Here is a 15,443-nt window from a genome sequence, read left to right as displayed (position 1 = left end):
TTCCATAACTTTAAGAGTTTAATATTAATCATGTTAATATTACATTTAATATTCTCATACATATCAAGTGACATTGGCGATCTTTTTACCATCAAATCCTCACACACACACACTCTTTCCGTCCCTCTTCTCCACTGTCTCTCCCCCTCTCCCCCCTCTCTCTCTCTCTAACACACGCACATATCCATCTTATTGGGTATGAGACCATAATCCATCTATCTCACACACACACGCTAGTGCATAACAATATGGATTAGGTGTATTATATTTGCCACCACAACTAAGGGAATCAATTTCATGTAAATTGGCCAGTCACAGCTCCGTGACAAACAATGCATCTAAATTCTCAGCGTTATTTTTATGTAATATGCTCTCTCTCTCTGATATTATAGGACCAAAAACTTTTACCAATTACCATACTGTAGAACACCACACTCCTTACTGCATCGATGGGTGGTGGGTGGTGTCTCTCCTCTACCGCCGTGGACCTATGCTGGCTTGAGTCCATGTCCGCCGTTGGCCGCTGCTCGCATTCGTCCCACCCATCGCCCAAGCCGGCGTTAGGAGCAAACTCAATAGCCTTGCCCACCGTCATGGCACCATTCCACGAGATCAAATCAAGCATCATAGAGTTCGGGGAGGAGTAGCATTTCCACCGTCAGCTCCTCGCTGATGTATCAGCGTAGAGTGCGGGAAGGACACGGAACGTAAATACCTGGGGTTTAGCGCTGGTGGCGGGAACGACCGACACGGCCTCCTTGCGCCGCTCCTCGCTGCCCGCCCTGCTTTGGGGATCCTAGCGCCCTGCCCTAGGGTTCCGCGCTGGCGGCGGCGGTGGAGGCGTTTCCCTCAAGAAAAAAAAAAGCACGTCTCATGTCTGGCTTGTGCAGGAATCCATCACCAAGTAGGATCAGTAGTTCCGTCCCGAATCGGTTATGTTGCAAGTCCTAGCTATAGCTATATATACGTATTACCCTGCACCCCTATAAACAGTACACCCAGAGACCAATAGAAAGATCAGCGGGCACGAGGCATGCCCGTGTGTATCAATTGCTTGCGCGTATCCGTGTTGCTTCTAGTAGATCGATACCACATCAACCGTGGTTAGCCAGCTACGTCCAATCTATTCGAGTGTTTTCGTCTGCGTACGTGTTTTTCTGGTATATACTTCAGAATTCAGTCAGTCGGGGGCGGGATGTCTAAGCAAAGAAGGCAGGGGCGAGGAGGATGAGCCCAACTACTACCACGACCGCAGCGGCAACAAGGAGAAGAGCCTCTATCTGGTTCTAGACGACTGGCACAAGGGCTTCACCATCCGCAAGATCGATGCCGACAGTCCCGACCTCAGTGCCCCCCCCCTGTCCTTCGGCTAGTGTCACCTGAGCGTGGCCGTGCCATGTAGTTCGCAGCCCTGGGCAGCAACATCATCGCCACGAGCAACATACACGCCGGAACCCTCTTCTACGACACTGACACCGCCGGACTGCCCGTCGGCCCTCCCGTTCGAGACGCACTGCTTTGTGGCTCCAATACCTTCCTGACCTCCGGCGCCGGCGACGCGCTGTACGTGTTCGCCTTCCACTTCATGGAGCGGCCTGTGTCCTTTGAGGCGATGGCGAAGCCACCGACGACGGAAGACGACGACCTGCTGCCCACCTACTGGTCCTGGAAAAGCATGCCAACGCCCTTCACCAAGGACGAGATGATCTTCTCCTACGCGCTGCACCCGGACGGGCGCACCATATTCGTGTCCTCGTGGAGCAGGGCGGTCTGCGGCACGTACTCCGTCGACACCAGGAGCTGCAAGTGGAGGCGCCATGGGGAGTGGATGCTACCTTTCAGAGGCCGAGGCTACTTCGCCGCCGAGCTAGACGCATGGGTCAGGCTGCACGAGGACGGCTACGTCTGCCCCTGCCAGGTTGCCTCCCACAGCGGCGGCACCACGCAGCAGCCGGAGTGGAAGATGGCCGACGAGCGTAGGATGTGGATCCCGTGGCATCAGCTGGAGTTTCGCCTGTGTCGGATGTGATGGCGCGGGTGGAGTACCGAGGAGTCGCCGGCGTCGGCCAGGGCCTGGGGCACAGAGGAGTCCTCCTAGTCAAGGAGATTGGAGAGAAGAAGATGATGGCGGCGCGAGGACACATGAGGGTAGACGTGAGAGGATCGGCCGTCCAGGCTCGTGAGGAGGGCAGCGGTGGGAGGATCGAGTTAATGGTACCGTGTACAAAAATCCAATCAAAACAAGTAAAATATACCAGCAATGCTTGATTGATTCTGATTTAATTTTTATAGGCATTTTCGGATTTGTAGGGCATGTGCCCACGATACTCGCACGCTGTACCTTTTTTTGACGTGTATGATTCATGATAAGAAATGAAAATCACATCAATGTAAGGAAATATCCCATCAATGCTTGATTGATTGTGATTAATTCTTTCATATGGTAACTAATCCGATGGGTTTATGTGGGCGGTGAAGCGAAAAGGTATGTGGGAGGGGAGACGAAAAATAACCGGTCAGAAAAAAATGAATTAATTGTTGCCTTGTATGTTTGGTTTTCATATTTGAAGATTGATTACCATCCGTTAGTTGGGTTACCAAAGAAGAAATCAATCACCATATGTGAATTCATTGTATTACCAAATAAACGTTGGGTTTGTCCGGCCAGTGGGAGAGGGGCGAATAAAAAACCGACGAAAAAAAACCGACAAAATTGGGAGGTGGGAGCAGGTACCAAATAAAACCATGGTAGGTGGGACGAAAATAAACCATACGAGGCTACCAACTGCTTCATTAGGAGTAGAGATTGGTTGGTTCGATTTTTTTTGCGTGGAGGGAACTACCTGGAAGGTGGGAGGGAGTACGAAAATAAACCGTCTCGGCTGACGAAAGGTGGGAACAAGTACCAAAGAAGTACCAAAAAAGACCGGGTGAGGTGGGACGAAAATAAAACCCGAAACGCGACCTACCAACTGAGACATTAGGAGTAGAGACTAGTCGTCAACCCGAATGCACGGCTAGTCAATAAGTTGTATGTATTTATTTTGTTGCATGAAAACATAGCATGAATGGGAAAAAGTGAAACACCCATCCATCCAGTGCAAGTCCCAAGCACATATAACATGTCTCATTTTTTTTATTAGTTGTATTCTAAGTGACATAAAAGGATTGAAAAAATTATTTTAACACTTTCGACTTTATTTTATTTCATTATCCTTGCTTCTATGTATATCGGATATGTGCCCGATGGACCATTTTTTAATAATTGTTTTCAGTGATGAACTCATTACATAATATAGAAATTTGAAGCAAGAGAACATACGTGGCCGAAAGGAGTGATTGATTAGTTGAATTTAAGTTACAAAAAAGGATCCAAAGAATTTATTCTAACAGTTTTGATTTTATTTTCTTTTCATTAACCTTGCTTGTACATATATTGGACGTGCCCCAACAAAACATTCCATAACGTAGAATTCTGCAGCAAGAAAATATAAGAGCCCCAAAAAGGGAAGATTTATTGATAATCAGTGTTTTGAGGCTCGTATAAACTGCTTGTAGAAATATATATCAGGATGATATAAATCCCTATATACTCTGGTCGATCAATGACATTGTTTCCTATTGACGACATATGAACATGGAATTATTGTAGAAAAATCAGCTACTTTATTAAAAAGACAGAATGCCAAATACTTGTCAGGCTAGTAGTTATATGAAGTAAATTGTTATTTCACATATATATCCTAGACCTATGAAATATATCATTGCTCTAGTTAGTACACAATTTATTTAGTGCTATTCCTGTAGTCATGTGGGGATCCTTTCATCCCCTAAGGATCTGTGGGCCATCAGCCATGTATCCTCGCCATGAATGGGCTGCAGCAACAACACCCGTGAGACATGAATATCTCCAATTTTGCCACAAGCATGAACAGAAAAAGAGAAAATAGAGATCAACTCTAAATAGAAAAAGGAAATTGTAGATCGATCGGTAGATAAAAAATTGGCCTAAATGTTGCCATCGTAACCTGGTCTCTGCGCATCAATGGATGGTAGCCCACACGTTGATGTGTTTGTATCGAGACAGAATAAAGACCAAATGCTCATTAGAGTTAATTTTAAGTTAGCTTCAAGCTGATGCTGCTTCCTAGCCCCCATGGTAGCCCACATCAATGTTTGGCTCGTGAATTGAGTGCCTACACATTGAAAGATTTCTCTAGACTTAGTGATACACAATTTATGCAATTAATTTAAAATGTAAAATCGAACACGTGCATCTACAATATGACAGTACTCACCAGTTTTTTCATATGTGTATTGACTAATTGGATCTCAGAACGTCCCAGTTTATTATTTAACATGCCTTACTCTAAAAATTATAATTATATTTTCATCACAAAAAATACTATCTTTCTCCTTTATTAACGGTGTGATTCAAAATCTTGTGTGCTTGCCAAGTCCACGATCTAGAACTCTGTGATATTAATATATCATGATATTGCATGGAAACCCTGAATGGCTCCGTTGAGATCGGTTCAAAATAAGAAAGAAAATGTGCGTTCTTGAAGTTTCAGAAAAATTGTACATGTTGATTTGTACTGTCTACCTTTAAATGTTATTATAAAATCCTTTTTTTGTATGTCACACGGAAAGACCAATGCGTACATCACTTTTATTTACTGTTTGCTATTTCAGATCCAGAGATAAGTATTATTTTTGTATAATCTAATGCTACATATACATAATTGACATTTACATGTATGGAAATTTAAGGATTTTTTTGAGTTTTAAAGGAGAGATTTGATTTGTTTTGAAAAAAAAAACTGAAGCTCAGGAGCAAAATATTTGCACTAGATAGCAAACAACCACACCAATTATCTTGGAAAGAAACTAAGAAAAATATCTGATGGACAATGTTACCATCTTTAAGAAAATAGCAGTGGTAAAATGCATAGATGAGGCACGCATGTACATAGTTACTTTCATCCATAAAAAGCTACAGAGATCAAAATATAAATCTATTAAGAAAGAGCGAGAACCTGTGGTGATTGTCAACAAAATAATAGACAAGGATGATATCATCGCTGGACAAAACGATGCGACAGTTGCCATTGTTTCTCCTGCAATAGGACATCAATCCTAGCAGCAGTCATTGGAAAAACATGGCCTGTCTCCGGCCGCCATGTGTGCTTGCCGCCGGCTTGTACGTCCCAATAAACAGGGTTTAACTTCAGCAACGCAGTGGTGCCATCTCAGTATCTAGCCCAAAAAACCTGGAGAAGATCATCGCAGTTAGTTGCAATAGTAGAGAGAGAGAGAGCGTGAGAGTGAGAGAGAACTGACTTAGCGGATGTTGTCATTAAGAGGCAAACATGACAGGCTTTGCATGAAAGCAATCTGGTTCGAGGCACAAAGCCATTGACGCAGCTAGTCACATAGCGGATGCGACGATAATGAGTAGGTGAACTGTTCGTGGATAAGACGGCACCACCATCTCGTCGACAACATGGCAGCATGGTGTGCACTGATCGATCCATGTGACGGCACCACCAATCTCATCGACAACGGCAGCAATAAGAAACGGTGGTGGCGTGACATGCACTGATAGATCGATGCAGCGGCACCACCGTATAGTCGACAACGGCTGCTGCGTGTCATGTGCACGCTGCTTTACCCTTTACTATATCACGAACAGTAGTATATGCCGACTACAGAAAAGTAGTATATATCGACCAAAAATTATGTATATACTGACTAAAATAAAGTAGTATACTGGTTCACAAAAAAAGGTATTATATATTGCCTTACAAAAAATGATGTATATACTGCCGTGCACAAAGAGCAGTGTACATACTACTTGGTTGTAGATGTATATAGACAAAATATAGTACAATAGTATATACTTGAAATTAGTACCTTATATACTCCCTTTGATGGTAGCATATACCACAAGGAAGATAAAAAAGGCATCAGCTATTCTAACCAGTTCAAAAATGCGGTAGAGTCCATGGAAAAAATGTTGTATATACTCCATTATCACTAAGTTAGTATATACAATATCACAAAAATATTGTTCTGGTATATACCGATCATTGACACCATACTCCATCCCAAGCTCCCCAAGTTCATGGCAAAAACAGTAAAACAACCATATATTTTCAAGAGTTGTCAATATAAGCTCACATTTTAGAATCCTTTTCATATACTATATGTTTGGTTTAGCACACCCAGTTTAGTAGTACAGCATATAGAAAATCACAAATGTATTTAGAACTGAAAGTAAATAGAAGAAGCATGACTGTATTGTCAGACTTGCACTAAGAACATTCCAAACAGACCTCTGACTTCACTAAATACACTTATTGGTTTAATTTTTCAAATTTGAGTCTTCATATTATTTATAAAAAGTAAATTAATAAAGCAGAGAGAGTTTGAAGATTGTCACTTAAAACCTAAGATACTCTTACGGATAACGTAACTACTAACTCAGTTCTGAAAAAAGCTTGGAGTCACTCTTATTTGTGTGCTGGCTCGTTTGGGGCAAGGAATGTTTTTCTTCGCAATAGAGAAAAATAGTTGTACATGCCTCATATTTATGAATAAAAAGAATAGTTCATGCAATTCCTTTCTGTTAATTTTCTTGCATAAACTGTAGGAGCGTAACTAAACACATACTGAAATCCTAAAACTTTCCGCATCAAATGACTAATAATCCTACATAAACTGGAAATTAAATTTTATTGCATGGTCCTCAAATAATGAAGCATCAGGCAAGGCCTGAAGATCACGGTGTGTTGTTTCTACTATCTCAAATCTCACAAATTTAGAGGAATATGCAACATACCATGAAGTAACTATAGACAAACATCAGCTATTTGTCGTTTCCATGATAGCTAATAATGTACGTACATCAGGGACAACTTTAAACACAAAATTAGTCCAGCCCAATTACATCAACATGCAGTGCAGGTGCAACAAATCTAGTTTGATAAAGTTTTGCTTGTAAAATCTATGCTGTGTCCGGGATATCAGAGAGATAATATTAATATGATTAAATGTTAACTGCATCATGGAACTTAAGATACATACTTGCTTGCGATGAATGTCCAAGGTGTGAGTAGATGCGCCATCAGCCCATTGCAACCATCATATATATCAGTTGTCCAGTGCATACTATATATGTGATAAGGACCATTTTCTGTTGTAATAAAAATTGATGGAAGATCATAGAAATAGCAATGACCTTTAGAGATATATTATGCAATGCACTTGGCACAAATCTGGCTTACAAAATTGCAGAAATAGCAGTAACAGATAGATACTTCCCTGCTGAGTTGGCTCGGCAATCTCGTTCTCTGTACACATTACCTCAAACATGGACGGATCAAAGATTGGAGCTGGGCAGGGAAAAGATTGGAGCATAGGTTAGTGTTGCAGGGCGCTGGATCTTTCAGCGGGTGGCCAAGCTAGGATCTGGCAACGACGGCTACCGGCACGACCGATTCGCGGTGAGGACGGACGGCGGAGAGCAGGCGATGGAGGACGATGTGGATCCAGTTGGGGCGGCCTCGTTCCACGTGCCGGCGGCGTCCCTGTGTCGCAGTGTAGGCGAGGCAGAGAGAGGTGAGAGAGGAGGGAAGGACGGGAAAAAGGCAAAGCAGGAGGGCGGCGCGGTGGCTGCTGCTCGATGGTCAGCTCGCCGGCATGCGAGGCATGCTCCGGCGTCGCACCGAACGCGGAGGAATTGAGGTGGCGTCGGGGTTCGCAAGCGCTAGCAGCGCGGCTGCTCGGGGCGGAAGGAAAGACGCTATGGATATTTTCCTTTTGATTTTATATGGATGGAAGGATACGGCTGCAGTATATGAGCAGGTAGAGTTTTTTTTGTCGTGGATGAAAGAGATATAGATTGGTTTAGGGTTTTTTTATTTAAAGATTTGCTTTAGTTAGGGGAGGGAATTATCGATGGATTAGTAATAGTATAATATAATGGTGTTTTAGATGGATTCATTTTTTCAACAAATGCAAAAAAATCATGGGCTTTGAAGCGTTCTTTTTTTGCAACGGAGCAAAATTTAATTAAATCTACACTGTAATAATCTGGCCCATCAGATTAACTGCTCATAATTTCTGATTAACATGGTAATTTCTTGCGAGTCTGTAATTAGTAGAGGTATAGATAGATAGATAGATAGATAGATAGATAGCTAGATAGATAGATATAGATTAGATAGATAGATAGATCTGTTTTAGTAATATCAGCATCATATCAGATTCGTACTTGAGCAACAAGTTTGGAATTATTAGTGGCACGTTGTTTAGCTTGATGGATTCAGGAACAGTGCTAAGCAGGTACGATGATGGTACTTAATATAAAGGCATGTCTGCATGCAAGTCGCGTGACTTTTGTCATTTGGGCCAGTCGACCATTTCAGACAGTTGGATGAAGATCCTACGTCTCCTAACCCTTCTTCTTCCTCGTCTCTGATTCTTCCCATACAGAACACCGCATGGGCCGCCGGCCGGACCACTGGCCCCCACCGCCTGTGTTCCTCCGCCACCCCACCCCCACCCCCCGCCCCACCCACGTCGAGTTTTCTTCGTTCGGCGAGGCCCCACCACCGCCCCCCACAACCAACGTCCCCACCCGAGCCCCTTCGTTCACATCGGCGAACTCCAGCGAGCTCTGAAAAATTGACTGACCCAATTTTGAAATTTAGTCTACTGTGATTTAACTAGTGTGAAATATAAAAGGGGAAACCATAAGTATTGGGACTATAGTGTTGAGCGTGCCATGGCGGATCTGAAGGTGCAAACTGGACAAAGGCAACTTCACAACCAATGTTTGCTTTCAACTAGCAAGTATTTGATGGGCAAGAAATCAGAGTAAAGCAATGGCGATCTATTTTCTTGCTGCGATAAATAAGTTGAGAAGATACGAAAGAGTACCACCTCTGGTGCGGCGCCGTATATGCATCTGCTGAGAATTTGACGGTGCTGCGATAGCGATGGCTGTCGGCGGCGTGGAAGCAGATCTAGGAGGGTAGACGGTGGCAGCGCGGCACGATGGACGAGACCGTCATAGGAGCGGCGCCGGCAAGGTGGACGACGGTGGGGATGAAGCGAGAGGACGGGTTGCAAGGATCCCGGTCCAAAGTCGTGGATGAGAGAGGTCAATCTCTTGTAATGGATGGTGGCGTCGGGGTATCAACTCCGACATGGTGGAGGAGGACGGCGGTGGACGGGGTCGCGGACGGAGGAGGCTGGGGTGGAGAGGGTGTTTTGGCGCCCACGGAGTACGAATGGGGAAATGTAGGTGGAGAGGAAGGGGGAACCATGTCTTCACGGCGCTCTTGTCTCAAATGCGAGGAAATTTACAAACTTAGCCCCCGTTTCAAATTTCCTACATCACAGTAATATTAGTCGGTTGGGGATAGGACGGTAATCTCGCATACACCGAATATTTGCTGACGAGAGTTTGTTTTTGGCGCCCATCGTGTATGAATCGGGGAGGGAGTCGATTTCGGCCGAGGACACACTGTGTTTTGGCGCCCATTGTGTATGAATCCGGGTGAGAGGCGGTTATGTCACATTTGAGTGAAATTACAAACCTACCCCTATCGAAACCTATATAAATTGAGCAGATAGGCTTTGCGTGGCAGAGATAGGCAGTAGTAATTTCCATCTTGCAGATTTTGGTTTCGGGCAGTTACTGCGACTTTCCCCGCTTCGTTCAAATTTTGCAGAGTGCATGTTTACTGTGCCAACTCAATTCGAATCCCGTTTGTATTCTATTTTTTCCGGACGGGATTCATTTTTGATTGAAATAAAATTCTATATACATCATTTTTATATATACTTTCAAAAGCACAACAAAGAATTCTGCTCCTTTATATGTATAATATGATTTACAAATACAATGATCTCAAAATCATAAGGTTGAACTCAAAAAATTAAACCAAATTATGTTATACTAAAATGTATGGATCAGTAATATCTACATGTTAACTAACATAGATGCGCATGAATTCATATGAGTATACATGTTTGATAGATCAATTTTGGTTCGAGTATGGATTACATGTATCATCATCTCGAATTCAAAATATTTGAATCCTTTTTATGTTCACTCCTTTCACGCCCATCTCTCTCTCGCATGCATGCTCCTTCATGTAGCTATCACTTTCTTTTCTCCAGCTCACCCGCACGCTCACTTCATGTTTCTCCTCTCCTCACAAATATGGTCTCTCGACGTCTCCCTTGAGAAGTGTCACACTCTCCCTATCATTATACATTACATGGTTTTCACTATCTCTCACGTCTCTACCGTTCTCTCGTATCACTAGGTACCTAAACTTTCTTTTTCACCGCCACACACACAATCTCCACTCATCTTTCACTTTGTCTTTCTCTCTATGGGATTCTCTTACACACCCTATATGTCTCTAGATATGAATCATACCACTAAAATTACTCTCTCTCCTATAGACAAAAAATTTGTTGCGGTCTCCTTTTCGTCTCCATCCCAGACTGACATTATTCATTTGTTTACCGATCAGACAAAATCCCCTTGTCTCTCTCACACACACAACTCCTGCTTCCACTCCCCTTCCCGACTACCGTCTCTCTCTCACACACTCAAACTCTCGCTTTCGCACCCCCGACTCATATTTCTTTCACAAACATTTATCGACTAGCCTCTAGATAGGTTTATACACCCGCACACTCGTGCTTCCACTATCGCACACATGTCTCTCTCCCGCTCCTTGTATCTATGTAGATTTTTCCTCCCTTCTTGAGACACGCCCTCCCGATCATGCACACACACTATCGCCTCATTTTAAGATAATACCTCTCGCACACACACTCTTTGTGTCTTTGTCACACATGAACTCCGTCCTCCTCCTCTCTCCCTCTCTCTCTCACACACATGGGCTTTTTGCAACAACTAGCAAGATGCCCATGCGTTGCATGGAACATCAAGATGCATTTGTATGAGTAGTTTATCTTGTGGGAGAAAAGGATGAACAAGAGAAGGCCTTATTTGCAAGTGTGGAGAGGGGTGTGGGTATCTTTTTACAAAATTGCCATAGTTTTCTTCCTATCCGTCAGATATAGATCGGACGACCTATATTGCAGGATGGCAGGCACACTATCATCACCGACTATGCTTTTTATAAGAGTAGGGATAAAAACAGAGTTGGTGATGATGGTGGGCCTACCATCCTACAATATATAAGCCGTCCGATTTATATCTGACGGATAGGAAGGAAACTATGGCAATTTACCCGCACTCTTCTCCACATTTGCAGATAAGGCCTTCCCTCATCCATCCTTTTCTCCCACAAGATCTTGATGTTCCGTGCAACGCACGGGCATCTTACTAGTAAGAGTAGAAATTAGACATATACCACTTCTCGAATCTTGAAACCAACAACATTCCTCCCTTATCTCATCAAAACTGCCAAAGGAATATATTTTGAGTGAAATATAACATATTTTTAGTGATATACATATTGCAAAACTAGACTTTTTTCTATAAAATCGGTGAATATGTATTAATCTACTCTGATCGTGTGGCAACGCATTGGCACATTGCTAGTAGTTATTATAATTTTTTGGACACCTGACAAACGGTGGAGTACATATATGAAGAGAAGAGGCGCACACACGTAGTCGGTCTCTCGCTGTCTCGCACACATGAGTGTTACGTAAAGGCAACATTAACAAATAAACCCTAAAACCCTAGGTGCGCGATTGCTGCATTCGCGGGTACCGGGTACATGGTGGAGCACACCTTTGTAGGAATAATTAGCTCGCGTGATAATTTGATCAGTAGGAGTTGATGGTCGGGACCATAGGTGAACGACTTGGAGGCGGTGGCTCGCCAGTTGCCACAGATCGAGTAGCCACGTTTAAAATATCATTTTTTAGCGGGGTTAAGAGTTCCGATTTTCAATGGCACATTATAAGTACTAAGTAGTTTTTAGAACGATTGGTATGGAGCGAAAATGGAATTCATAGTACTACGTACCTCCTTGGCGTATGGTTGTATGGGTTTATGTTGCGAGATGTTGAACCTGGTAGTTCTAGGGCAAATACTATGGTTTAGATTTAGATGTTGGTTTTCAGTAATGAAAATCGGAAGGGGAAACCCTTCTTTGATTAAAAAAACTAGTACCTCCGTTCTGGTTTACTAGTCCCCATCGTATTTTGGGTCAAAGTTTGTCCACGAATTTTACTTGTAAAATGTGAATGGAAAACGAGATTTTGTTATACCCAAACAAAAAAGGACTGGAGGGAGTGATTGCTCTAACACGGACGCAACCTCTCATAGCGCAGGCATTGAACGGGCGCGCCGGCCAAGAGGGCCCCACTCGCTGCAGGCCCGGCTGAACACGCCTCCTTGCCGCATGCAACCGGCTTCAGACTACCCTTCCTGCCTTCATTGATCCACGCGTGTGCTGGCAACACGTCCTTCTACGAGCCGACCAGCATTTTAGAACACAAAAATGACCAAAATATAATTAATTACGCATGGTCTTGACTTGTTGTGCTTGCACTGGTAGCAGGAACTAGAGGTTTTTCTTTATTCATAACTCTACTCAATTTTTTTGGCTTTGAAGTGAATCATGATTGTGGACATTATGTATGAATGTGCAGATATTTGTGAACATGAGTTTGATGTGGAAGTAGAACTTGGAATGTTGGGCTTGCGCGTGAACTATACCATGTCCAATGCTTCGTCTATTATTGTTTGGAAAGTAATTACTGTTATTACATGACCCGAAAAAATATATTTTGTGCCACATCAGTAGATGCACGGACATCACAACAGGCATGCTGACTGGATAAACATTTGAACCTAGCTACTATGAAGGAAATTTTGTATTGACAACAGTTTTAGATAGCAGGAGACGCCTAGCCTTATCTGCCTCTGCTAGCTTAATTTTGGCTTCTTCCATCTCTTCTTTGGCATGGGTGAAGAGAGCATCTGATTGTTCTTTTCGCTTCTTCAGGAACTCAGCTACATTCTCAAGGGCTGCTGCACGCTTTCTTTCAGCCTTTACTAGAGCCACGAGGACACGAACAGCTGACGACTCCACCTGGCTTGTGTGTAATCCAACATCATCTGGGAATTTTCACCTTGTGTCTAATCCAGCATCATTAGGGAATTGGCACCTTGTGTGTAATCCAGCCTCATTTTGGAAACATGATCTCGAGGTTGACCATACTTCCCTCCTCGCAGGAACTGCATCCTAACATGAAGTTACTTCTTTTTTAGATCAATACTAGCAACCCAGATCCATTTAGTAGAAGCCAGATAAATAGAACTGGGAGAAGTGAATTCAAAAGGGAAATAAAAATAAAAACAGACTACAAGGTGAGAACACCCACTTCCTACATCAAGCTAAAAAAGAAAGCATTAGGACGATTAAGACTCTTCTTATTACACATCGAAGAACACGAGGCTTAAGAGAAACAGAAACTACAACATATACACATCGAAGAATACGAGGCTAAACAAAAGTAATTGAAAGGGTGTTACTTACCAAAGCTCGTTTTACAGGTTCGGTGCAGCTCCTCTTTAACTTGCCACGCTCCTTGAAGATGTCCCCAATATCCCATGTTTGGTCTTCATTGCTCCTCTGCATGTTCGCACTCGTGGTTTTAAAATCTCATGGTAAGAAAAATATACTACTAGTAATACTCGCGCATCTTGTGGGCAACATTAAAGCACTCGTCTGCCATGTTAGAGTGTCTCCAAAAGAATCGCAATGCATGGCTCTTTAAAAAAGCATTTACAGTGCTGAGATCGAGAAGTAGAGATAGAGAGTATAGACTAGAGAGTAGAGGATAGTTCTCAGCATAGATAGATAAAAAAAATAGATTATTCAACTACTCCTCGTCATCCGACTCCTCCTCGGTGATGTCCTCCTCCGACGTCTGACTCTAGGCGTGAAGATACCAATCATCGTCAGATTCCCAAGGCGATGCTGCTCCTAACCTCGTGTTGAATTGAGCGTCCGCTTTTCGCCTACGCTTGTCCTCGCGATAGGCGGCTCACTCTGCCCTCCTCTTATCCCTCTTCGCCGTCCTTTGCGTGTAGAACTCGTGCTCGTTGATGATGTCTTGCGGGAAGCGTTGGCGCCACAGCGCCATGGCTTCCTCGTCCATCTCGACGATGCCGAGACGGTGCTCCCGCCTTCGGTTGTCGCGACGATCCTCGTCGGTGATAAGCCACGGCAGAGGCATGAGCTCCTGTGCCCTCTCCCGCATCGGCATGCTGGGGAAGTTCAATGTTCTATGAGGCCACCGGAGGCGCCACGCCGCCGCGTCGTACGCGTGGGCGGCCTCGTTGGCGGTGTAGAAATTTCCAAGGCCGAGGCGCATCCCGTGGAACCGGATCTCGGCGGAGAAGCCGCCGAAGGGGCGCACGCGGACGCCATGGTATCCCCAAGTTTCCCGGCGATGCGGCGGCATGGTGGCGCGGCGGCGGCGAGGCGAGAAAGATCGAGGAGAGAGCGGTGGAGAGGCACAGAGCGGGGAGAGAGCAGTGGCAAGGCACAAAGCGGTGGGAGGGCGTTGGATTTTATAAAGCGCGCCGGACGCCGCGCGCCAAAACTAGCGCACGCTCGGCCGCTTTTTCCTGCGCGCGCGCAATCCTTTCCGACGTCTCTACTAACTCTACTCTCTTCTCTACTATTATATTTATTTTATATTTAATATTTATCTCTACTTCTCTACTCTCTACTTTTTTTCTTTTCTTATAAAAAATAGAGTTGGTGATGATGATGTGCCTGCCATCTTGCAATATAGGCCGTCCGATTTATATCTGACAGATAGGAAGGAAATAATGGCAATTTTGCAAAAATATACCCACACCCCTCTCCAGATTTGCAAATAAGGCCTTCCCTTGTTCATCCTTTTCTCCCACAAGATAAACTACTCATACAAATGCATCTTGATGCGTGCAATGCATGGGCATCTTGCTAGTTCTAAAAAACTTTCCATTATTTGCCACACTACTGGTTGCAGATGAAAAGACTACCCAAGCACAACGCGATACAGGAGCGACGCACAATTACAAGCTGATATTCTGTTGGACAATGGAGACTATAACCAATTACTTTTACGGGAACAATAGCACCCATGAAACTTGAAGGGTAGGTAGGAACAAAATTGGAACTGCACCTGTACTGCTAAGTGATTCAATACACACATTACCAATCGAGGAGGAGAGCGATGGTCACGGCGGCCTCTGTGAGTCATGGTCGGCAACGGGAGTCAGTTCATTGTCCACGATAGTGGTGCTTCTGCGCTTGGCGTCTGCTTTCGGGAAGCAAATCCGAGACCGTGGAAGACGGTGCCGGGGAAGAGGCTCCGTGTACGACGACGACGGTGGACCGGCTCCAGTGCGGCGGACAAGGTCGTCGATGAGGCAA

The 15,443-nt window shown here is 44.2% G+C and overlaps 1 protein-coding gene, 1 long non-coding RNA gene and 1 pseudogene across 4 annotated transcripts; 1 reads left to right on the top strand and 2 right to left on the bottom strand.

The window, feature by feature from the left end:
* The first annotated feature begins 1,033 nt into the window (after positions 1-1,033).
* Positions 1,034-2,029, top strand: LOC125506814 (uncharacterized; annotated as a pseudogene).
* A 1,664-nt stretch (positions 2,030-3,693) lies between these two features.
* LOC125508031 (uncharacterized) lies at positions 3,694-7,816 on the bottom strand. 3 transcript variants are annotated; one of them, XR_007283184.2, is made up of 3 exons: positions 5,040-7,816; positions 4,029-4,196; positions 3,694-3,876 (listed from the first exon to the last, which is right to left on the bottom strand). It is a non-coding gene; the product is annotated as an uncharacterized LOC125508031 (long non-coding RNA). The 3 variants fall into 3 exon arrangements; XR_007283185.2 differs by having other exon boundaries at positions 3,694-4,196; positions 5,040-5,273; positions 5,344-7,816; XR_007283183.2 differs by having other exon boundaries at positions 3,694-4,196.
* Positions 7,817-14,061: 6,245 nt separating this feature from the next.
* Positions 14,062-14,481, bottom strand: LOC147970454 (ethylene-responsive transcription factor 13-like). Its single transcript, XM_087523442.1, has one exon. The coding sequence runs from the start codon at positions 14,479-14,481 to the stop codon at positions 14,062-14,064; it is 420 nt and encodes a 139-aa protein (XP_087379568.1).
* Positions 14,482-15,443: the final 962 nt, after the last annotated feature.

The sequence above is a fragment of the Triticum urartu genome, chromosome 5A (assembly GCF_056163025.1).
Source record: "Triticum urartu cultivar PI428250 chromosome 5A, HENAU_Tu73, whole genome shotgun sequence".
Classification (NCBI taxonomy): domain Eukaryota; kingdom Viridiplantae; phylum Streptophyta; class Magnoliopsida; order Poales; family Poaceae; genus Triticum; species Triticum urartu.
Note: the sequence above shows the minus strand (reverse complement) of the source record. Positions and strands in the feature narration are given on the sequence as shown.

Bases quoted from the DNA above. Each gene is read 5' to 3' on its own strand.
- LOC147970454 (XM_087523442.1), bottom strand. From the start codon at position 14,481: ATGCCGCCGCATCGCCGGGAAACTTGGGGATACCATGGCGTCCGCGTG.